Raw genomic sequence first — 25,272 nt, forward strand, 5'->3', positions numbered from 1 at the left:
ACAAACACACATTTGCCTTCCCTGAATTCATGACACTACACTCCCCATACACTCTAGATGGGTCCATGTTGCATCTCTTTGCACAGCTAGTGGCTGGGAGAGCTGACTGCATGCAGTGTTCCCCTGCGTACCTGCAATGCCTATTTATGTTTTCATATTGTTCTGATAATGTTTTGCATTATTACTATATTATTACACTGTAATGACGCTTGAACCACTTTTGGCTTTGAGTCAGAGTAAAACCCATGCACTACATATAGGCTAGGCCCATAGACTATCATGGGGAACCTTCTAGTCTTGGGTAGGGATTGCCCTTGCTCCTAGGTTTAGTTGTGAGAAGTAGAGTGAGAAAGAAACATTCTATCTCATTGTTCTTAGTATAGTCCTAAAATCCAGGGTCTCTTTCAGAGTTGGAATGACATCCTGGTGACATTTTCCTAGTCCATAAAGAGGAAAAGAGGAGGAAAGTGTAATGTTATACAGAGAGAAAAAACGAGAGAAAGAGAGACTGTGGGTAGAAGTGGACACGTGAATCATAGCAGTACTATATCTCTTTGAGGCTTCAGGCCAAGCCTAGAGATACCAAGTGCCTCTCAAGCCACCATCTATGTTATGGGCCTGCACCCTACACTGGGCATTGCAGCTCAGCTCAAAGTTCTACTAGAAACTGTTCTTGGGAATTAACCAGTATAGTATTGTGGACTGGTGCTTTGTGTTGGGCTACAGCAAAGTAAAGAACTTTTGGGACTCCTCTATCCCACCTCACTCTCTTTCTCCACCATTTTGAGCTGGGGAACCCTCTATGTCGGAATTGTAATTATGGAACAGCTGGAAGGCTGAAGATTCCGCATCCCTGCTCCATCACAAAAGGGTGTCCCCAGATCAAGACTCAATCCCCATACCAGGGATAGAGCAACTAAGTGTTCCTGCAGTGATACTTCTACATTAGAGCTACATACTGTACATTGACCCTGTGTCGTTTGTACAGCGCACAATTTTAGGTGTGTCCAACACTGCGTCCACATCAATAGAGAACCTGCTGCTATCAACATGTTTGCTTTTGGTTTTACGAGAACTTATTGAGAACTTATTGTTATCAGTCCACGTCAACGTCCCTTGAGATTGACCCACAGTAAATCATGTGCCAGGTGGGAAGGGCTGGAAAATATAACCACAGATTTTACCACGTAAGAACAAACAATCAATCCTACCGCGTATTTGCTTGTCTTCAGGCAGTAATACTTTTTCTTCATGAATTCCGGCTGTTTGTAGAAATTCGGGTCATTTGCCTTAACTTTCCAGCCACATGCTGGAAAAGGAACACAGTGTTAACAGAGGAAAAAGATATATTTAAGACTGCAACAGTGTCATTTATTGGGGTTCTAGTAGTGTACCATCAGTATTCATAGCTGGGCAGGCTCCCCTGAGTCTAGAGGTGGTCATATACAATAGATAAAAGTCAGCCAAATGCCAGAGTGGTATACAACCAATGTTGAGGAAATGTTAAAGCAGTATTCCAGCAAATAAAAAAAAAAAGTGGTAGACAAAGCCCCTCTGCTACCACCAATAGCTATGTCGGGGACTGCAAGGCTGATCAATCACTTGTCCTGGCTCAGTCACCTATGTGCGAGCTATACTGAGCCTCCTGATCTCTATATAATACATGTTACCATTAGGCTATGTTCACACTATGTAAAAGTATCCATCGGCAACAACGGCAGTACTTTTTGTGGAGCGCAACATAACCTTATCTGGTATGGGATCCCGGCCGGAGCGTATACACATCATACTGTCTGTCTGTGTCACTAGTGCTGCAGCTTCCCCTGGTGTCTATATATTACATGTTACCATTAGAATAGATATTACACTGGGGGATCTGTCTGTGTCACTAATGCTGCAGCCTCACCTGATGTCTATATTTTACATGTTACATTAGAATAGACATTACACTGGGGGGAGCTGTCTGTGTCACTAGTGATGCAGCCTCCCCTGATGTATATAGTATGCTTGTTACCACTATAAAAGACATTACACTTGGGAGAGCTGCCTGTGTCACTAGTCTTGTAGCCTCCCCTGGTGTCTATACTGTATATTCCATGTTACCCTTATAATTTACATTACACTGGGGGGGGAGCTGTCTGTGTCAGTAGCACTGCTGCCACATCACATTGTAGCAGAGCGAGCAGGGATAACTGTCAATTACAACTCGCTCTGCTACACTGTGCCATGCAGCTACAGCTCTAGTAACACAACCAACTTAGGCACAGCATTTAGGGGTCCTCCCTTTTCTCAGCACTTGACAAAGGGGAGGATCCTGAAATTATACAAAATTATATGACTTCATATAAAGGTATAAAAAAATATTAGCTGGATTATCAGCAATGCTGCGATACATCAATATGAATAAAGTATTGAACTGTCTGCCAGCCATCAGAGCCCTAACAATAAGGTTTAGGTGCCTTGCATAAGTGCCTAGTACAAGATACAGTATAGAAACCAGTTATCACAGCTATTTTCAATTAGGCAAGGCCCTTCAACATGTTTCACAGCTATACAAGCTGCTTTGTCAGGGATAATTGGTGTAATAACCATGATGAAGCCGCATTTGTAACGGCGAAACATGTTGGGGGGGCTGCTTTAAGCTTACTCTGCTGGTTTACATTCTGTGAATTGTCTTCTTTACACCATGCATGCAGTTTTCTGATACAAGAATAAGTAAGTGTCAGCTTGCATTAATGGAGCTCAGCCCAGCTGTTTGGGCGTGTCTCTGGATAAGCTCGCTTGTTTCCTCACTGCAACCAGAAGAGCTGTGAACATTTACCTTTAGGAGCCTGTTCTTGCTCTTTACTTAAGTCGACTGCATTTCCTTCTGGAAGATTCTGTGAATCGTCCAGCTCATCATCTGTGTCCGCATCGGTGTAGGGAATCTCATCATCATTGGGTGGCTCTGTACCCAAACTCTCTCTATTATCCATACTGAAATACAGAATAATACATTACATTATGGTGAAACCCGTTGTGACAATAGTTTTTACAATAGTTTTTATAATAGTTTTTATAATTTAAACATGTTGGTATATTGCAGGGATGGAAAACCTTTGGCTCTCCAGCTGTTGCAAAACTAAAATTCCCATCATGCCTGGACAGCCAAAGCTTGACTCTGTGTATAGCTGAGTTCCTTCTGATCGACCTTCCTTTACCCATACATTCCTGTCCCACCTTCTAGCCGTTCCCTCTCCCAACACCATCACCCCCTCCCCCCTGTACCTTTACATCACAGACTTCACCGACTCCAGTTTAACGTTGGAATAGAACGGCCACAACAGCCTTTTCTTTATTAAAGTGCTTGAACATAGCAATAAATAACATGTCAACAAAACATTCAACACATTCAACATTAATATTGTCTGATTGACAAGCAGGGAGGTCTGTCAAGGCCCCATTCCGGGCAGTACCCAAATCTAACCCAATTTTCTCCCCTAGCCGCACCGCGCCGACTCAGGAGTTGACAATAAGTCTACTGGTACTGCCGCACCCAAACCGTTCCCAGGGTCCTATTCCGAAGGGAACCACTTAACTTCACCACACTTTCCATTACCAACTAACTTGGCAAAGATAGGAAGCCATCCCTATGATGGGTCCCCATTTAACCAGGCCAATTTTTAGGTGCCCTGCAAGACCTCCCCACGCAGGCTGTCATGACGAAGAGGAGAACAAAGACCCTCACCCGCGCCACCTTCACAATCCATGCTGCTACCTAGGGCGGGCGGGCGGGCTGAAGCTGGTCCGGCAAGCTCTGAAGATCCACGTGCTTCCTCCTTCCTGACTGACCCCAAGCTCCACCCCTGGTGAGTACCCTGCTCCAATCCCTTCCTTCCTTCCAAAACACTCGCCTCCACCTCCCCTCCTGACCTTTTCCTGACCCTCTTTCTTACTCCCCTCACTCCCCACCTTCTTTCTATCCCCATTAACCCCTTATGCTGCAGTCCCAGCTAACCAGGTCATGCCGGGCCTCTGCTATACTGCGTATGCTCCGTGCCCTCCCTTGACTCTGTGTATAGCTGAGTTCCTTCTGATCGACCTTCCTTTACCCATACATTCCTGTCCCACCTTCTAGCCGTTCCCTCTCCCAACACCATCACCCCCTCCCCCCTGTACCTTTACATCACAGACTTCACCGACTCCAGTTTAACGTTGGAATAGAACGGCCACAACAGCCTTTTCTTTATTAAAGTGCTTGAACATAGCAATAAATAACATGTCAACAAAACATTCAACACATTCAACATTAATATTGTCTGATTGACAAGCAGGGAGGTCTGTCAAGGCCCCATTCCGGGCAGTACCCAAATCTAACCCAATTTTCTCCCCTAGCCGCACCGCGCCGACTCAGGAGTTGACAATAAGTCTACTGGTACTGCCGCACCCAAACCGTTCCCAGGGTCCTATCCCGAAGGGAACCACTTAACTTCACCACACTTTCCATTACCAACTAACTTGGCAAAGATAGGAAGCCATCCCTATGATGGGTCCCCATTTAACCAGGCCAATTTTTAGGTGCCCTGCAAGACCTCCCCACGCCACAGAGAGCATGCTTGACCCCCCTTAAGCATGCGAACTCCGCCACACTCCAATCGCTTTTTCAATTCCCTCCTGGAGGCCCACACACCAAATATCAATGCCCACCCCGTTAAGGTGGACTCTGTCTTCCGATATGTGCCCCATCCCTGGAATTTCCAGATCCTTATGCCGAACGGCGATCCCGCCATTCCTAGTCACAAATCTAGACACCGCCCGATTAACTTTACGCCTGGCTTTATTCAAACACTCCACCGAGCGCGCATGTCGCCAATGCAAACGGGCCACTATCTCCGACCACACCAGCACTATGCCCGGAAACATCGACCACAGACGCAGGATGTCATATTTTATGTCCCGAATGAGCTCCCGGGATGATCTGACCCCTAAGTCGTTCCCACCCAAATGAACCACCAAAACATCAGGCACACGATCCAGACGGGAGTGAAAATGCAATTCGGGAAGCAGACCACTCCACAGCATACCCCCAACCCCAATCCATCTGATCAAAGCCTCGCTCCTCTGAAAACCCAGCTGCCGCCCATCCACTCTAATCTCCGCCCTCTGGGCCCCCCTGCGAACAAAGGAATGCCCCATAATCCATACCAGGCATGCTGCAGCGGCTAGAAAACAAAAGAAAACAAAACAGAAATCCCATGTAGCACTCAGCAAGATAACCTAAACAGAGAAATGAAGAGAAAAGAGACACAGTCCGCTACCCTCATTCACACAACAAATGCGGCCTCACGTACAAACGGTACCTCCTCGACTCCCACCGCCCAATCCTCTTAATAACTGTCTCCGGAAGATTCCACCTCGCAGCCTCCATAGCTGCCCCAATTCTGAAGGAATGAGAATTGAATTCGGCAAAAGGCAGCTGCAGGCTCCGCAACACTTTTTTAAAAACAGCCACGAACTGGAATCTGGAGAGAGATCTACCATCCGCATGCACTAGCAAGGACCCGGCACCCTCCGGCCTCACCTCCAGGAACCTCCGCAAACACTCCACCGGGCACGCCACACAACCCTCCACGCTCCTCAACCAAATCCGCACCCCGGCACCGCCGCGCATCGTCTTGGAACGTCTCAACAAACACATCACCCGCCCATGACTCAAGCACACATCCGCAAACTGCAAACCGCCTTCCACCTTGCACGCACTGCTAACCAGCTCCCCCACACGGAAAGCCCCAAAGAAAGCCAGGGAGTATGCCGCACTAAACAACCGACGCTCATACCAATCCAGACATACCACATCCAATCGCTCGACTATATCCAGTAATAGCGAAAAGGACACTGGCCTCCGGCCGTCCACCGTCCGGACCGAAGACCCATACCCCCTCAAAGCCTGACGCACCAAAAAATGCTTCGTCACATCACCCATATTGAAGACCTTGAACCAAAACGCCAACCCAGTCAGTCTTCTCTGCATCTTTGACCTGGAGATTCCCTTCGCAAAGGAATCCCCAAGCCAAAACAACAGGACCACCAGAACATCCCCTGTAACCGGATCACACCCCAACTCCTCACACACACACACCCAATCCTGCCACACCGTACTATACGCCGACCAGGTACTGCCACTCACCGACCTCTTCACCAACTCTAACGCCGTCCGAACGCCAGCTCCCAGAGACCGTGAGGACAAGGAAGTCCGCGTTGCTCCGCATCCGGCGCCAACTGCCGGAACCTGTCCCACTGAAACCGAGAGAGAGCGTCAGCTATCGTGTTACAAACCCCCGGAACATGCACGGCCACCACCCACGCATTCATGGACAGACAGGACAAGACCATGTGACGCAACAACCGCACCACGGGAGGGGAAGATGCCGACACGGAGTTAATGGCATTCACCACCGCCATGTTATCACATCGCAAACGAATCCTCTGATTCGACAATCTCCCCCTCCAAACCTCTAGGGCCGCCACAATGGGGAACAGCTCCAATAATGCCAAGTTCTTCAAAAAACCAGCCTCCCGCCAAGAAGCCGGCCATTCACTCACCATCCACTGACCCCCGAAGTACACTCCAAACCCCCTACTCCCTGACGCATCCGTATACAGCTCTAGCGCCTCATTGTCCATCCACTCCCCCTGCCAAACAGACCGCCCATTGTACAAGGCCAAGAAATCCATCCACACTCTCAAATCCTCCTTCAGGTCACCCGTCAACCGAATAAAATGTAAGGGGTTCCGAACCCCAGCCGTGGCCATGGACAGACGCCTGCAGAAAATGCGACCCATCGGAATGATTCGGCATGCAAAATTCAATTTGCCTAGGACCGCCTGCAATTGGCGTAAGCGAACCTTCTTCGCCGCCGCCAATTCCGCTACCGAATTCCTCAGGTCAACCAACTTGTCGTTCGGCAAACGACACTCCATGGCCACCGAATCAACTTCTATCCCTAAAAACCGAATCGTGGTAGTCGGCCCCTCGGTTTTTTCCGGCGCCAACGGAATGCCAAAACGTTTTGCTACTAGCTCTAACGTACTTAACAAAACGGCACAACTATGAGAACCTGGGGGGCCGATGCACAAAAAATCGTCCAGGTAATGCAGTATGGATCGGACCCCCGCCTCTTCCCGCACAACCCATTCAACAAAGGAACTAAAACGCTCAAAATAGGCGCAGGAAATCGAACAACCCATTGGGAGACAGCGGTCCACGTAAAAACACCCGTCCCACATGCACCCCAAGAGGTGGAAACAATCCGGATGAACCGGCAACAATCTAAACGCGGCCTCAATATCGGTCTTGGCCATAAGGGCCCCCGCCCCGAAGCGTTGCACCCACTCCACCGCCTTATCTACCGACACATATGACACCGAACACAACTCCTCCGCGATGCCATCATTCACTGAAAACCCGTCGGGATACGACAAATGGTGGATGAGTCTAAACTTGTGCGGCTCCTTCTTAGGGACCACCCCCAAGGGAGACACCCTCAAATAAGGCCAAGGGGGGGACCGAAAAGGGCCAGCCATGCGGCCCAATGCCACCTCCTTCCCCAACTTTTCGGCCACCACCTCCGGGTGCAGCCGAGCAGATTTCAAATTACGCGGACGAAAAACCGGCGCCTCAGCAACAAACGGAATGCGAAACCCGCAATCAAAACCATCCCTCAAAAAACGAGCCGCCTCAGCGTCCGGGTATCTACTTAGGTAAGGCAGCATCGCGTCGAGCCTCACCGGCGTCGCCCCTCTTGCTAGCAACGTTGAGCTGCCCACCTCTCGACTTTTTGAAGCATCTGACTGCGCTATGACTACCCCCACAGTGGGAACATTCGTGTTTAAAGCGGCAGGTGCCCGGGTACCGGCACTGCCCCTCATTAAATTGCCAGCAGCACCCAGGTCGCCTGGAGGCCGAGGATCCCTGCGAGTCACCGGAACCCCCGGCCCCCCCGCGAAATGGCTGCTGAGGCGCCTTTGCGGCAACCATAAGGCGCATCCAAAGACTGATGTCCTTATGATCCCAGCGAATGGAGGGACGGACTGCCTTCCTCTGACGGAACTGCTCATCATACCGCAGCCAGGCCGTCCCCCCATACACCCTATACGCTTCCCCAATCGCATCCAAATAACAGAAAAGGCCAGAGCAATGTTGCGGGGCCTTCTCCCCTATTACGCTAGCCAAAATCGCAAAGGCTTGTAGCCAATTAGCGAAAGTACGAGGTATGAGGCGATAGCGCCGCCTCTCCTCCTCCTCCTTCTTGGATTCAGTGATCTTTACCCTATCAAGGTTAAACTTCTCCAACGGAAGCAAAGAAAAAATCTCGACGTACTCGTCTTTCCAGATTTTTTCCCGCACTTCCTGTTTCAGGTGAGCCCCAAGGGGACCATCGAAACAAACGTACACCTCACCCCTCGCTGCGTCATCCAAACGGACGGAATCCAGCGGGGGATCAGGAGACACCGATGCCGCCGCAGCGGGCGGAAGTACAACCGGGCCAGCTACCCCCCCGACCCCCGCTGACACTGCCACCGAAGCCCCAGACACACCTTGTGAACCATCAGCACTCACCCAAGCACCCACAGGGGACGGCGCACTAGGGGGCGCAGGCGCGAAACGACTAACCAACTGACACACCCCCGCAAGCAACTGCCCCACCCATTCGCCCGACACAGACACACCAGCAGGAGAGACAGTCGAAGGAAGGAGGGCCAAAGCCGGCCCCCCCGCAGAAGAGACAGAAGAAGAAGACATAGATTGCAAAGACTCACCGAGCTGCCTCTGGCCTGGCGCCGGAACAGCTGTAGACCCGGATCCTCGATGCGACGGACCTTCATCACCGGAACCCGCACCGGAGCTCTCAGACGCTGAGGACCCAGACCGCACCGCTTCATCCCTGACGACTGCCCTGGGACTAGCCAGCCCCGCACCAACAGCGATACCTGGTCCCGTGCCGACTGGGGGAGTCGCGATCACCACATTCTGCCCTAACACACGACTGCCGACCTCCTCCCGACCAGGAGCAGTGATAGCAGGGGAAGCTCCAGCCCCCCTGCGCCCTACTTCGGCTACACCAGAGGCCCGATCCCTGCCGCCCGTCCGGGTCCGCACGCTCCTGCGTGCACTCACTCGCCGGGCTGCAGCGCCGCTGTGGCAGACAGGCGCAGCAGCCGCATCGGTCCTGACAGCCGCTGGGGGTGAGGGGAGAGCAGAAGAGGAGGCCTGCAGAGAAAGCTCCGCCCCCTCACCCAGGGCCCCGCGCGCCGAGGGATTCCTCCTGGACGCGCCACGTGATGCGGCGGCCTGAGGGTCCCCGCGGGGGCTCCCGGCACCACGTGCCGGCCGAATCGGTCGGGGAGATGTCCCCCCACCGGGAGAGGCCACAGACAAGGAGGTGCCAGCCCCGCCAGCCCGGCCCCTGCGAGCCTCCGGATTCCTCACCGATCGCCCCCCGCCGGAGGCCGGAGCCCGCCCGGGGGTACTTACCGGAGGGTCCCGGGAGGGGCTCCTAGCCCGCCGACTTCTTTTGGGGCCAGGTGAGGGGCTGAGACGAACTGGCGGCCGGCTCCTGCGCGGCCGCCGCACACGGGCTGCAGGCGGATCAGCAAGGGCAGGAGTAGAAGTCATCAGCGGCGGGGAGAGCGGGGGCTCCATGGCCAGCCTGACCTGCTCGTGCAGCCACACCGCCCCATGCTCCGCCACCGCGTCCCTCAGCGATCTTCTCAGCACCGCGTCCATCTCCGGTCATTCAGCAGCACCTCTCCTGAAGCTGGTCCGGCAAGCTCTGAAGATCCACGTGCTTCCTCCTTCCTGACTGACCCCAAGCTCCACCCCTGGTGAGTACCCTGCTCCAATCCCTTCCTTCCTTCCAAAACACTCGCCTCCACCTCCCCTCCTGACCTTTTCCTGACCCTCTTTCTTACTCCCCTCACTCCCCACCTTCTTTCTATCCCCATTAACCCCTTATGCTGCAGTCCCAGCTAACCAGGTCATGCCGGGCCTCTGCTATACTGCGTATGCTCCGTGCCCTCCCTAAAGCTTTGGTTGTCCAGGCATGATGAGAATTGTAGTTTTACAACAACTGGAAGGGCAAACAGTGTCGGACTGGGTTACCTTGCCCCCCCCCCCAGCAAATTTGATTTAAGGGGCCCACCCTACCTATTTGGTGTCCCACCACGGGTGTTGCTATTGGTTACACCCTTTGCAAAAGCCTGTACTTTTGAGTGTAAGTGGTAATGTAGCAGTACCAGAATTTTGCCATTAGATGTTGTTGTTATAAGAATGTATATCTAGATATTGCACAGCTGTAGGAACTAAAGGGTTATTGTTTTATGTATCACATGGATCTGTACACCAATGAGAGTTCTTTCTTCTCTTAACCTGTCATCTCTCTCTTTACTTCTTCACACACATTCCTCACCCACTCACAGCACAGTTTACACATGCTGTAGGAAGGAAGCAGTAGTGGATTATAATAGGGGCGTTTCGGGCGGCAGCCCGGGGCCCTGAGCTCCTGGGGGGCCCATGGCCTCCCAAAAAGACTTATACTTTCAGTGGTGTACTGTCTCCTGGCTACACTTCCGCCATGATTTGCAAAAATCACCGTTTTTTTATGGCAATTTTGCACAAATCAGGACATCATGACATTATCTATCCTGTACTATGAACGCCAGGCTAATGCTGCCATAGTTACAGTGGGGTGGGGGGGCCTATGGTAAAGTTAATCCGCCCCTGGAAGGAAGTCACATGGGTAGAGGAAGTGTAGAGGTCTTTTGCCTTAGACTCTGTACAAGTAGGACTCTCCTTACAGTTTCTCTTCAAGTAACCATATTCCACACTATGCAGTGTTAAGTCAATACTAGAGAGTACAAGTCAGGGATCATCCTTACCCAATCTGTGGACAAAGAGGAACACAGTGCAGGACAGTATCCACAAAGAAGTAAAGGAACTGATCTGGATAGAAGAAAGATGCTAGAAGCCTATGCACTCTATCTTGCAGAGGGGGTGTAATCAGAGAACTCTGACCACTCTGCTCATCCCAGGTAACAAGGTCTGGGGCATGTGTCACCCTCTAGGACAGGTCACCTGACACTGGTGGGCAATAGGTGGTGCAAAGACTAAAAGAGTCAAAACACGGCACAAGTATTCTACTTATTCTACCTCTGAAGTAGAGCAGAGCACAGTACTACTTGGGTTGGGACTCTCCCGACATCCTCTTCTCTACTCTTCTTATCTTATTCTACCTCTCAGCACGCAACCCAGCCAGCACGGCTGTGTCACTCTTTCAACTCTCAGTACAGATCTGGTTTATCAAGTGTAAAGTAACCTGTCAAGACAAAAATATACTGTATTCACCTGTATCAAGTATCTTCACAGTAAACAAGATTATATTTATTTTAACTCTGTGGTTCTTCACTAAACACCGACACAGTAATTACTTTCTTGGGTTTAGCTCCCCTTTCTGTGGGTGGCAGTGCCAATAGTCTGGGTGGGTCACTACTCCACTCTGGACCACCATGATAATTGCCCAAGGGACCCCCAAACAGCCCGGCAGGTTACTGTCCACAGGGGAAAGAGGTATAGCCTGCCCGCTCAAATCAAAAGTAGGTGTGCCACCATACCTGTGTGCCCAACCAGCACTGGCGTCGCGACAAAGAACCATAGGGCAGGGCTATATATCGGCCAACCACCACAGAAGTGGCGTCACAATGTTCCAGCTAACCTGTGACCGTCCGTCTGTCCCTGCTCACCAGTGGGGCAGTCACCACACATACACCAGATATAACCAGTGCCAAACCTTTCACATTACTATACCGACTGATAGTAACTTTACAGTCACTAAGTCACACAGCATAGCATGCCACTTAAGATGGAGGGAGCCTGAGAGGAGGATGTTGGGAAGGGTCCTAGGGGAGAGGGGGCGGTCTGTGCTCATTCTATACATTACATGCTACTTCCTGTCAGCCCGGTCACTCGCTGCCTCTATATAATAAGATGAATCTGCAGGTTACTATATAGAGGCAGTGAGTGACCGGATGACAAGCGCATTCAGCAATAATGGGGTATTATATGTCGTCCTAGGGCTGATAAACAGGAAGGCCCACCAAGGGGTAGGGTCCACCGGGGGATTCCCTTGCTCCCCTATGGGCCAGTCCGAGCCTGGGGCGAAGGGTTCCCCATTACTGATGTATTGTAATATTTCAGACATGGAGTATTAGACACGTTCTTCATAATCATCTAATGTATGGGATCCTAGAAGCTGGACAGCAGACCAATGATGTTGTATCTAGGTAATTTGTCTCGTGATATGTGTTGGTAGGGCGCTATGTATGTGCACTGACCGCCATAGTGAAGGAGTCATTCTATGACTGTACATTTGTTTGCTTTGTCCTCATACATCTGAAGCCTCTATAGATCACGTTATTTGCTTTAGCAAATGTCATATCGGTTATTTCTGTATGAGGATGGGGGAAAAAATGAACTTTGTTCACAAGGTATACAGGCACAACGAGAAATACTGGTTGGTAGATGTGCCTTGTGGGTATTGCTGTAACGCCGAGCATTGTTTACACGTGGAAACTGTGACGTCCTCAGTATTAGCACCGCATAGTGAAGGCTGATGGAGTGAATATCATCGCTAAGGCACCAGACACACCCTAATGGGCTCAACATTTAGGGGGAGATTTATCAAAGGGTGTAAAATTTAGACTGGTGCAAACTGCCCACAGCAACCAATCACAGCTCAGCTTTCCTTTCAGCACTGCCTAAAGCTGAGCTGTGATTGGTAGTTTGCACCAGTCTAAATTATACACCCTTTGATAAATCTCCCCCTTAGTGTAGATATCGGAAAAATCTTTGCATGTATATACTCTATATGTATGTCATGTGTCCAGCGTGTTAATGGTGTGGAAGCACTCGAGCGGACTTGCCGAACTGATTGGGTTCGGCAACATTCTCCAAACCCGAACGCTCGGCATTGGACTCCTGGGGGCTGGTGGAGAAGTTGGATACCAACCTAGGGCTGCCAGTAAAACATGGATAGAACCATAGGCCAAAGGCTGTATCCATGCTTTCCAGGACTCTCTAAGGCGGCATCCAACTTCTCCAGACACTGGGAGTCAAATGCCGAGCCATTCGGTTTGGATAACATTGCCGAACCTGAACAATTTAGCGAGGCCTATCAACACTATGTGTGAGGCATATGTCCTGTGCGTAAAAGGGGTTATTCAGGAAACTCTTTTCCTCAGTTTGTGTTTGGTATTGTATCTCAGTTGCATTAAAATAAACCACCCATGGTGGTTGGGTAACATGGCTGTCTGGAGCAGAGTGTGTACTGGAGCTGGAGTTTCCTGACCAGGGGTGTGACCATGGTGTTAATCCAGAAAACACCATGGGTGGGCAGCTCCCCACGTCCTTATGCGCACCTCCAGAACGTCACACTAAGTATGTGGCTCTTTAACTGTGTTTAATGTTCCAAGTAAAGTGAGATCCTGCACATACACCTAATAGTGTGCAGCTGCCAGGCCACAAACCCTCAGGACCTGCACCCCGCTACTGGGAACTGCAGCACCTGTGGCACAAGTGGACAATACTTGTCACATCTAAACTCTACCAATTACGAGCCGAATAGCTATGTTCTGCTGCAGGGAGAAAGACTATGTAACAGACAGGAAATGTGACCCGCTGTGCTACTCAACCGGTTTGGCTTTGGGTCACACCAGGAAGCGGAGTCTAAGTGCCCTCTAGCTTTTCACCCTTTACCCCACTCCAGGATGCAGAAGCTGGACTTCTGTGGTTAAAGGGCACCAAGTTGCTCCACAAGTGTGGTCCCGGTGTGAGCAGCAGCTGGTCCCCAAAAACAAGACAGAGTTTGTGCAAGACAGCGGGGTACAGGCCAAATATATGTGGTCAGCAGGAGAGTCAGCACAGTGCCAGGGATTAGACAGGTAATAAGACAGGCGGCCTTAGAGGGTGGTCTGACAATCAGAGTTGGCAAAAGGAGAGGTACATGGTACAGGCAGGGGTAAGTCCGAAGAACAGGAACAAGTCAGGATACACAGCAATTCATCAGAAACAGCATACAGATATCTTCGCTATGTGTGCAAGAATGCAGCAATGCTCAGGCAGAGAGGGGCAAGTAGAGCTGGTTTAAATAGATGCAAGTGCCCCTGGATTGGCAGACGGCAGTAGCAGATGGAGACAAGTTGCCTCTATAAATCCAGAGCAGATGGCCACATGTGCACCCTAGTGGTCAGAAGTGTCATTGCAGCAGAAGGAGGAGGAAGATGCCAGAGGACACGAGTAGTTCAAGGACAAGCATGGATGACAGCAGAGGAGCGGACAAGACAGTCGTGGCGCAGAACAATCCGAGGCTACTTCCTGTGATTGCCATTAACAGGCTGATCGGCATAACCAGGCTTCATCATGTGATCAGCAGTACCAGGCTGCATCATGTGTTCAGCATTACCAGGCTTTATCATGTGATCAGCATTACCAGGCTCCATCAAGTGATCAGCATTACCAGGCTACATCATGTGTTTAGCATTACCAGGCTTTATCATGTGATCAGCATTACCAGGCTACATCATGTGATAAGCATTACCAGGCTTCATCAAGTGATCAGCATTACCAGGCTACATCATGTGTTTAGCATTACTAGGCTTTATCATGTGATCAGCATTACCAGGCTACATCATGTGATCGGCATAACCAGGCTTCATCATGTGATCAGCATTACCAGGCTTCATCATGTGATCGGCATAACCAGGCTTCATCATGTGATCAGCATTACCAGGCTTCATCATAGGTGTTTTTCTTGTCTTAAAGGAGAAGTTGGCCAAAATCCAAATCCAGCAGGGGCACGTAGGAATATAATAAGGAATCGATACCTACTGGTCCTTGTGCCCCTGTTTTGTATCACTGCTTCACTGCTCACGGAGCCCTGTCAGCCTCCTGCAGCTTCTGCTCCTGCCACATCATGACCTGGCTCAGGAATGCCCGCTCAGCCAGTCAGGGACTTCTTTGCAGTCACTGACTGGCTGAGTTGGCCCTTCCTGCCAGGTTGCGACGACGACGACACCAGAACCTGGGAGAAACTGGAGCCAGTCAGGGGACAGTGAGCCTGTGACACATGGGGGCATGGTAAGTATAGATTATTTATTACGTTCCCACACCCCACTGCTGGCCCTGAATTTTTTGTTTTGGACAAACTTTTCCTTAAAGACTAGAAAAACACCTACGATGAAGCCTGGTAATGCAATTCACAAGGCCTACAGCCCAGGCAGTCAATTTAGAGAAAATTAGAGGAACTGCATGATCAATTAGTAACTAATTATGTAAGCAAATAAATTAAACAATGCCGTGAACACTGCCTTCCTATGTCACAAACTGGGAAAATTGCCTGGAACGGGAAGAAGAAAGGCTGCTTCTGTTATCCTTGCCAGGTGCCAGCCACAGACCCTTCAGGCTGTGTTCACACAGTTAGGTTTAATTTGCAATTACTGAATACAAATCCAGGGATGGATCCGGAAAAAGCAGAAGCTTATGTCCTCCATGTATGATCTGTTCCCAGCTTTGTATTCAATAATTGCAAGTGAAACCCTAAGCATGTGAACATAGCCTTAAAGGGGTTATTGAGCGCTACAAAAACAAGGCCATTTTCTTCCAGAGACAGCACCACTCTTGCCTCTAGTTCAGGTGTGGTTTGCAATTAAGCTCCATTCACTTCAATGGAACGGAGTTACGAAACCTGCACCCAAACTGGAGACAAGAGCAGTGCTGTCTCTGGAAGAAAGTGACCATGTTTTTGTAGCGCTGGATAACCCCTTTAAGACATATGCAGGACATATATCCTGGGGAAGAACAAGTGGTGCCGGCCTATGGGAGCCATGATACTGTGTGTTTGTTATGAGGAGCGGGGTAGCTGTCCTTTCACCTGGATTTCTAGGGACGCTGTGACAGGTAGTTAGTGACCAGATGGCTCAGGATTGTCTTTGTATTTGTTAGTGTGAATTGCTTTACGTGTATGAGAAGAATATAAAGCTGGTTGGGAGCAGTTTAAACAGAAACCCTCAGCGTTATACTGAACCCATCTCACCTAGAAGACGGCGCTGCCATGAACTCATTCCCTTATTAATTATTTACGAGGGCACAATTTACTATGATTGCATCGCAGCCATGACACGTGCTACAACATACCAGGAGCAGCCATCATGGACGCATCGCTGACTAATAGCCTATATATTAGATGACAATATATGACATCAGAGGCATAACTTACAGCTCCTGGGCCCTACTGAAAAAGATGCACAGAGTAGTCTACCCACCATCTGCCGCCTTTTAGTGACACAAGGGCCCAGATACAACTGCTACCTCTCTAACCCCTCTATGCCTCCCAACTGTCCCAGATCCAGCACGACAGTCCTGCTTTTCTATTGCTGTCCCAGGGCTGTCCTCTTGTTACGGAAATCTCCAAAATGAAGGGGATTAGTGTGACCCCAGTGGTGGATTATAATCCAGGCGGATCTGGTGGCCACCTCAGGCTCCTGGGTGAACCGCCCACATGTGATCTTGTCCTGTAGCTGCAGGGCCATCCCTGAGCACACACATTGTTTAATTGTGCAAGTGCCGAACCCTGAGTGACAGCCGGAAGTCAGAAGGAGAGCTGCAGCAATGGGGGAGTGTGTGGGAGGTGAGGTTTTTTTTATTTTTATTTTTTGCTACATCTTTTAAAAATCATCATGGGGACCCATGTAGCAAAGGTGGACCACATAGGAGGGGGCCATCTACTATAGGGGGACCTACACAGGGGTCTATCTACTATAGGGTGGGACTGCATAGGGGGCTGTCCACTATAGGGCAGGACTACAAAGGGGGCCATCTAGTTAAGGGGGGACTACATAGGAAGCCATCTTTTATAAAGGGACTACACAGGGGCCATCTGTTATAGAGGGACTACACAGGGATTCATCTGTTAAAGGGGGGACTACACAGGGGGTCCACTATAGGAAAACCTACACAGGTAGCCATCTACTATAGTGGGAATACACAGTGGGCCATCTACTATAGGGGGGGCTACACAAAGGGCCATTTACTATAGGGGACAACACAAAGGGGATAGGAACAAGCTCATCACTTTAGAGTCCTGCATCAGTGTGTCTGCGCACAGGATGGGTGGACAGCCCACGGACGGGGGCACATTTAATACTTACCGGAGATTATAAAGAGAAAAATGAGAAGCTATAAGGTGACAACTATTCCTATTATATGATCATCCAGACAAATGGCCCAGAGCCTGGATTCTAAGGTGACTCATGGGTCCAGGGGGTACATGTGGCACCTTCAGTCTTGCATTCTCATCTGTGTTTGGAGGCTGTGTTGGTAGATCCCGCACTATATTCCAGGGTTTTGGACAATGGAACCCTGGCAGATCCTGAGCCAAGAACTGAAGTCATTCTAACTTTTACAGATAAAATTCTTTGCATGACACTTTCCCCCCTTTTGTGCCCTGTGCCGAAATACGCGTCTGTTGTGTAAGCAGACGCCAGCATCGTGGCACATGACAGGTGGATGGGACCGGTTACAGATTTTCTACCAGAATCTACAGGTTAAGGATCTGTATTTATCCTTCCTGAGTAAGAGGCTTCATTGGCAATATGAACCAAGGTGACACCCGGTCTAATCACCCCAAACCAGTCATATAAAACAAGGCAAAAGAAATGGTTCTCAATAGAAGCAACACAGTTATAATAGCCATAGTAATTGTTAAACAGCGTCCAGGTCACCCCTCTGCTATCCCAAGAAGAAGAGGAGCAGGTGACTTCAAGCAACGTCAATGAAAGCAGAAAAAAAGTGTCCTGTGCGGCTCTGATGGGAATAAAATCACAGCTTTATTGGGTCCAACATCACAGGTCACAATTTTAGCCCCCTGAATAAGCGTAATAATCACCAGAAACACGTCGGAGTTAGTGTGCTGGTGGACACAAAGTTGTGCTTTTATTGCCATTGCCCCTGATCCCATTCTCCCATACATATAAGAGATGACGGCTCCAAAGGGAGATCAGAAAGCAATTCTAGTTCTTAATAATAAAGAAACTTTAAAATAGGAGCCCAAGAGACAGGTTGTATGTTCCAGGGATTACTAAACTATCATACAGTCAGAACAAGAATTACAGGAAACTGGAGTAAAACTCTAACGGCAGGAAGACAATAAACTAATAAAAGATACCGTCACGTCTTATCTAATAGACAACGATATACAACTAAGGTGACTAAATCTCTTACTCAGTGCGGTAGATGCAAATCATTGACTATCTGCAAGCTCCATCTTGGGTTCTTCAGTTCCGCAACACAAAACATACAATACTCCAGTGCTAAAGTCAATAAATCCAAGGGAAAAAGTGGAATTAAGTCAAAAGCAGATGATGGAGCAGGTTGCTTTTCTCTGGCACCATTGCCCATTACTAGTGATAGTTGGGGGTCACTAGGGTTAAGGTGTCTTTACATTGTAAAGAATAAGCCGCTGCCAGACACCTTGAGCGAGAACTAAAGGATTAGACATTGAAATTCAACACATCTATTCCATGATATCCTGTTCTAATGTATAGGGGGTCTTTAGCCACCCCCATAATAAATCTTTATACCTTTAGGGACCAAATCCCAAACTATGTCTACAAAATTTTACAACTTTTCGGTGTTGCTATCAAAACAACAACATATACATACCAACATACAGATGTAGCAGAGCTGAATTAGCCATTTCCCACAATTTTGCGTACGATGAAGATAGAAGAGATTAACCAGTCCTGTGCTAGAGAACACATGATATAATATAACAATGAACACTAGTGAATGACCAACTCAGCTCTGCTAGATCCACCATTTATATATCAGTGATGTAGCCCCCCAACAAAGAGCGAGAAGTCCACCAAGCCTTACCTGGAGAGTCTTCACCCATGAGTAGTGGTGGAATAAGTAACACTCAGGTGTATAGACAGCGGAAGGTGTGTCCATTCAGTCTGCCTACCAGTCAGCAGGGATTGGATGGACGACAGTGGTGACTCGTGTGACAAACAAGTTCCACACACTCATTCCTTCTTCCTTGAGGTGAAGACAAGACGTCAACAGGTAGGAGAGCCCAAGATTATAGGAGCGTGATTGTACTAAGGCCATGAGATTAGGATTGTAATCTGGTCTCCTAATAGAGAGAGAGGCGGCGAGGTCTGTATAGCCTGCGGCCATAGAGGTCAAAGCTTCATATAAATCTATGTAAGGCAAAAACTAATAAAAACCTGTAAAACCTGACAACCCTGGAGGTTGGAGTTCTATTACTTTACACATAGTACAGAAGGAAGTAGTACTGGAACTGGGATATGGAACCTTCAGCTGTCCAGTCATGATGGGAGTTTTAGTTTTGCAACAGCTGGAGGGCTGAAGGTTCCCCCATCCCTGTGATAGAACAAGGGGGGTAAAAACACTACTTACAGTATAATAGTATCTAATTCAATAAAAACAGTAGTCAATACTAGCACCACCCCTGTGTAAAGGTTGCATGTAGCATTGCCCCATTCACTTCAATGGAGACAAGATGCAATACCAGAGTCAACCTGGAGATAGGTGTGGTGCTGTTTCTGGGAGGAAGTAGTAATATTTTTTTCAGATCCTGGTGAACTCCTTTAAAAGCTTTCCTAGGCAAAATGTGATGCATTTTTGCCTCCATATTACAGCCTGAAGTGATAGGTAATAGTTGGATTACATTGCCTGAGCCCAGACTGCTGGATCGATGCTTATCTACAGAGCCTAGTATATGGTACTGATATCTTCTGGCCCCGCCTCCTCCAGCTGTCAATCATTCTGGATAGTAAGTGTTCACTGCTTGTGATTTGGAAACTGACACAAAGATTATATACATGTCCCAGACCCCATATATACGTATCTGTGCTGTCAGTTTGCCTTCATTGTTATCAGCCACACAAACCCCTGTTTGCACAGGATGATGTTTGGACAATGAAGTCTGCCCGAAAGATCAGCTGAGGATCAGACGCTTTCCCGCTTCTCAGCCGATCACTGTCACTTAAACACAGAGCGATTATCCTCTGAAGGAGCGTTTTTAACCAGTGCTCCTGGACGATAAATGGCCCAGTATAAAAAAAAAAAAATGTCAATTTTTTTTTTCTTTCAAATCAGCTGGTGTCAGAAAGTTATATAGATTTGTAATTTACTATTATTTAAAAATCTCAAGTCTTCCCTTTCTTATAAGCTACTATATATACTGCAGGAAGTGGTGTATTCTTTCCAGTCTGACACAGTGCTCTCTGCTGCCACCTCTGTCTATGTCAGGAACTGTCCAGAGTAGAAGCAAATCCCCATAGAAAACCTCTACTGCTCTGGACAGTTCCTGATATGGACAGAGGTGGCAGCAGAGAGCACTGGGTCACACTGGAAAAAATACACCACTTCCTACAGGATATACAGCAGCTGATAAGTACTGGAAGACTTGAGATTTTTACATAGAAGTAAATTACAAATCTGTATAACTCTTTTTTTTTTTTTTTTTTTTGCTAGACTACCCCTTTAAGTCTATAACAAGGCTTGTGATATTAACACCTCCCCTTCCACAAACACAAATAAAACCTAAAAAACTAACAAACAAAAAAAATCACATCATTTATATTATATTATACCCCCAAGTCAATGTATTTTTGGAAACAAGACACTTGCCATTCGCCTATTTTCACTGTTTTATACAGCTTCATACAAATATGCATTAAAGTGTAAAAACATATATACAAATTCGGGCTCAAGTAAAGCCTGATACATACAACACATCCGAAACAACAAAAAAGTGTTCAATACACTTATCTCTCAGATATCACACACATATATAGGTCACTAGAACCAAGTAGACGTCATCACTAGAGATGAGTGAACCGGGTTCGGGTTCGAGTCCATCTGAACCTGAACGATCGGCATTTGATTAGCGGGGGCTGCTGAACTTGGATAAAGCTCTAAGGTTGTCTGGAAAACGTGGATACAGCCAATGACTATATCCATGATTTCCACATAGCCTTAGGGCTTTATCCAACTTCAGCAGCCACCGCTAATCAAATGCCGAAAGTTCGGGTTCGGATCGACTCGAGCATGCTCCAGGTCCGCTCATCTCTAGTCATCACCCTGGTCCAGATGCTTTAACCACTTGCATCACATGTCCCGGTTATATACTGAGGGGTCGCTGAATGCTGTAATGAGGGATGGGGATAGTAAGCCATTATCGGCTGTTTTATGCAAAAAAAAAAAGAAAATCAGTTTTTCTATTGACTTCCAAAGGATAAAAAAACGGATCAAAACGCATCCATTTAAAAAAAAAAAACATATCCAAAAACATTGTCGACCACATTTTTGTGTATGCTAAAATAGAAAACGTATGTGTTTTGGTCCGTTCTTTAGGAAGTCTTTAAAAAAACGGATGAACGCAAATGCATAAGCCTAACGGGCCCTATTACACTGTGCGACCATTGTCCGAATCGGCCTAATTCAGCCGATTATCAACGTGTAATATGGTGCGTTTACACAGGGAGATTTATCTGACAGATTTTGGAAGCCAAAGCCGGGAATGTATTTGAAAACAGGAGAAATCTCAGTCTTTCCTTTATGACCTGATCCCTCTTTATAGTCTGTTCCTGTGTGTGTAAACGCACCAATAGAGCCAATGATCAGCTGATGAAACGATCATCGGCTTGTCGTTTCTTTAGGTCCTGACCTAAAAGTCATTGGCTGCCGACCGAAGTTATGTGTAATAGCAATGCACAGCCCTCGCCTGATGATTCAACTAACAGTTTACATTACTTGTCCACGCTCCCGGTCTTCTCCTGCCCTCCGCATCTTCAGAGCGGTCCACCGCGGCCAGTGATTGGCCGCTGTTAAGCTGCAGCGTGCAGGACCGGGGAGGAAACACGCAGAGTGCAGGAGGAGACCAGGAACATGGAAAGGCAATGTAAAAACTTTAGGTGAAGGCTGCACAGACATCGCTAACGATGTCCGTGCAGCCCTTGCTAAACGATTATCGAGCCGTGTAGTAGGCTTAGTGAACGGGCACTGATCTCCCAGATCGGCATTCGTTTACAGTATTGATCGGGCCGTGTAATAGGACCCTAAGGGCCCTATTCCACTGGAAGATTATCGTTCGCATAATCGTTAACGATTAACAATCTCAAACGACCGCTACTGCAAAAGACCTGAAAACGTTCACTTATTTCCATGGAACGATAATCGTTACTTATGATCGTATTTGCAATAGTTTTTTTCTTCGCTATTGCATTCGTATCTACTGTGAACGACGTCTTATTCAATGCGAACGATTTGCGAACGAGCAACGATAAAAATAGGTGCAGGTCTTATAAAGCGATCGACGATTTCTCGTTCGGTCGTTAATCGTTAACTGCATTTCAACCGAACGATTATCGTTTAGATTCGAACGATTTAACAATAATCTGAACGATAATCGTCCGGTGGAATAGGGCCCTAACTCAGAAGCCGTGGTGGTAATACTAGCAGAAGTGATGCCAGTGAGGCAGGGGAAGCTGAAGTAGAAGTAATAGTAGTGGTAACAAAAAGTAGTAGTATTAATATAAGTAGTAACAAAAAAAATAGTAGTAGTATTATTATAAGTAGTAACAAAAAAAATAGTAGTAGTATTATTATAGGTAGTAGTAATAAAGAAGAGTTGAGTCAGGAGCGGCAATGGTGCACTGTGTCAGGATTGTATCATCGGCCACCTTGCCTCCAGTGAACTCCTCTCAGTCATCTAGAAGAACTTGTTTTTTGCACTTTAATTTAATGTCTCTAGTCGTTAGCAGAGGAGTAAAGGAATTAGAGGAATGTCTCATGTATTGTTTGTGTCTCATAATCTTCAAGACAGAAGGTGCCTTCATCCAAGGTGAGGGTGTGCACGGGTATGCGGACAACAATGGCGATATAATGGGTATAAGACAAGAACGCATCATCAATATATCTGTGAAGAAATCCTTTTAGGTGTTTACTGGAAAACTTAAGGATTAGACAAATCACAGCAAAAAACAGCGCCACCCCTATCCTCAGGTTGTGTGCGGTATTACAGTTCAGCCTCATTCACTTTAATGGAATGGAGCTGAAAAACCTACACCCAAAAGGAGGACAAGAGTGACGCTGTTTCTGGAAGAAAGCGGACATGTCTTTCTAATCCTAGATAACCCCTTTAAGTTGACATCATTATTACCAACAAGGCTGTAGTTGGTTGGTAAGAATACACAGCATTATATAGCTGCCAAGAAAACCACATAAGCTTAATCCTAATGTATCCTACAATGTATCGGGTAAAATGTAGCTCAGGGAATACAACTGTAACAATCTCTCAGCTTTGAGTGTAATTAAAGGGTTTATCCAGAATTAAAGGGGTTAACCAGCGGGAAAAAAAAACTTTCAAATTCATGGTTTCAGAAAGTTATATAGATTTGTAATTTACTTCTATTTAAAAATCTTAAGTCTTCCAGTACTTATCAGCTACTGTATATCCTGCAGGAAGTGGTGTATTCTTTCCAGTCTGACACTGTGCTCCCTGCTGCCACCTCTGTTCGAGACAGGAACTGTCCAGAGCAGTAGCAAATCCCCATAGAAAACCTCTCCTGTTTTGGACAGTTCCTGACATGGACAGAGGTGGCAGCAAAGAGCACAGTGTCAGACTGGAAAGATTACACTACTTCCTGCAGGATATACAGCAGCTGAGAAGTACTGAAGACTGAAGATTTTTAAAAAGAAGAAAATTACAAATCTATATAACTTTGTAAACCAGTTGATTTGAAAGAAAAAGATTTTTCGCTGGATAACCCTTTAAGTAAAAAATAGCTGCTTTCCTCTAAAACAGCACCACCCTCAGAGTTATGGGTGTTATTACAAGTCAGCTCTATTCATTTCAATGGAACTGAACCACAATTCCACTCCCAAATGGAAAACAAGAGTTTTGCCATTTCTGGAAGAAAGCTGGATCACCCCTTTAATTCTACATAAGGATTCAAGTCGTTCAAGGATATAGCGTTTACTAAAGAAATGATGATGAGCTGCAATACCAGAGCCAGCCATGGACAAGGGTGGCGCTGTTTCTGAGAAGACAAAAAGCAGACCTATTTTTTTCTGACTTTCATGTCATACGTATATTGATGTGGACGCTGCTTTAAGGAAATCATTTTATTAAAGACAAAAATAAACTTTTTCTACAGTTTATTAACAATATTAAATAACGTAAAGGCTAAAACGTAAACAATGGATTCACAGCCGTCTGTGCTCATCATAAAAGTCCCCCCTGGATAAGAGATACAAAGCTCGTCCGATGGCCACCAGTCCTGCCACGCCACCTAGAGGAGGAAAGTGGCATGTCTGCAAGTCAGTGATTGGTTCCCACCTAAATCCCCAAGGTGACCGACTTTATAGTATTTAAAAAAAAAAAAGTGATATTGAAAAATATTTGGGTTCTGATGACGAGTCCGTAAAGCGAGTAGTCTCCAGGTTACATGTACAGTTTGCATTAAAAAAAAAAAAAAACGTCCTGAGTGAGAGGAACAGTTTATAAAAAAAATATATACAAAACGTTGTGCAAGTGTCTGTCATAAAAATCAAGGTCAAGGATTTATCATATGGTTCCTGCCGACTGTATATTTCCCTCCGTGTTAAATACGGCATTGAGCGGAGCCCGTTTTTTGGCGATGCCGCGTCCGGTGGCGATGAGGTCGGCATATCCTCGCTGGTGGGAGAAGGCGTATGCCGAGCGTCTGCCAGCCGCCCCCCGTCTCATCGTACTGACACGCGGCCTCCACTGAGTCTCCTCAAGTTTATATTTCTTACGATTCTTTTTAATCTAAAAAAAGAGAAGAAAAAAAAAACATGTATATGACAAAAAATTTTTTTTTATCATTGTTGTATTCACTGCCTTAGACTGACATGTACAAGACATATACACCTACTGCAAATAAGGAAAACAGGTCACTTTCTCCACAAGGAAAACCCATTCTACTTTCCTGCTGCCATTACCCCCAAGATTTGCTGGGCCAAGGTTTTTCCATTTCCACCCACTTTCAGATACTCCCTGTAATGTGAACTTCCCTGTCTGCTAACTGTAGTAGTGGAGACGTCACTGCATGCTGCAAAGACAACATACTCCTCTTCTGCTGTTGTCATCATCATACTTTCAATCCCATTGGCTACAGATTTTTGTGTAC

At 47.4% G+C, this 25,272-nt stretch overlaps 2 protein-coding genes and 1 long non-coding RNA gene across 5 annotated transcripts in view; 1 reads left to right on the plus strand and 2 right to left on the minus strand.

Moving 5' to 3' along the window:
• The window catches only part of ATP8B1 (ATPase phospholipid transporting 8B1), a 53,669-nt gene extending 34,600 nt beyond the window's left edge, over positions 1–19,069 (minus strand). Inside the window, exons 1-3 of the mRNA XM_069963175.1 lie at positions 18,965–19,069; positions 2,822–2,976; positions 1,212–1,309 (exon numbers count right to left, since the gene is read on the minus strand). Coding sequence (XP_069819276.1) covers positions 1,212–1,309; positions 2,822–2,975 — 252 coding nt within the window. The 5' untranslated portion in view covers position 2,976; positions 18,965–19,069. The remainder of the gene's footprint in view (positions 1–1,211; positions 1,310–2,821; positions 2,977–18,964) is intronic.
• A 56-nt stretch (positions 19,070–19,125) lies between these two features.
• LOC138786290 (uncharacterized) overlaps positions 19,126–25,272 on the plus strand; it is a 75,217-nt gene continuing 69,070 nt past the window's right edge. For 2 of the 3 annotated variants that reach the window (XR_011362211.1, XR_011362212.1), the window contains exon 1: positions 19,131–19,153. This is a non-coding gene — a long non-coding RNA (uncharacterized lncRNA). Of the gene's footprint in view, positions 19,154–25,272 lie in introns of all 3 variants that reach the window. The other variant, XR_011362213.1, reaches the window with a different exon arrangement.
• LOC138786289 (phospholipid-transporting ATPase IC-like) overlaps positions 24,230–25,272 on the minus strand; it is a 46,530-nt gene continuing 45,487 nt past the window's right edge. Inside the window, exon 28 of the mRNA XM_069963176.1 lies at positions 24,230–24,911. Within this exon, the coding sequence (XP_069819277.1) occupies positions 24,687–24,911 (225 nt within the window). The 3' untranslated portion in view covers positions 24,230–24,686. The remainder of the gene's footprint in view (positions 24,912–25,272) is intronic.

This window comes from Dendropsophus ebraccatus, chromosome 3 (genome assembly GCF_027789765.1).
Source record: "Dendropsophus ebraccatus isolate aDenEbr1 chromosome 3, aDenEbr1.pat, whole genome shotgun sequence".
NCBI classification, from domain to species: domain Eukaryota; kingdom Metazoa; phylum Chordata; class Amphibia; order Anura; family Hylidae; genus Dendropsophus; species Dendropsophus ebraccatus.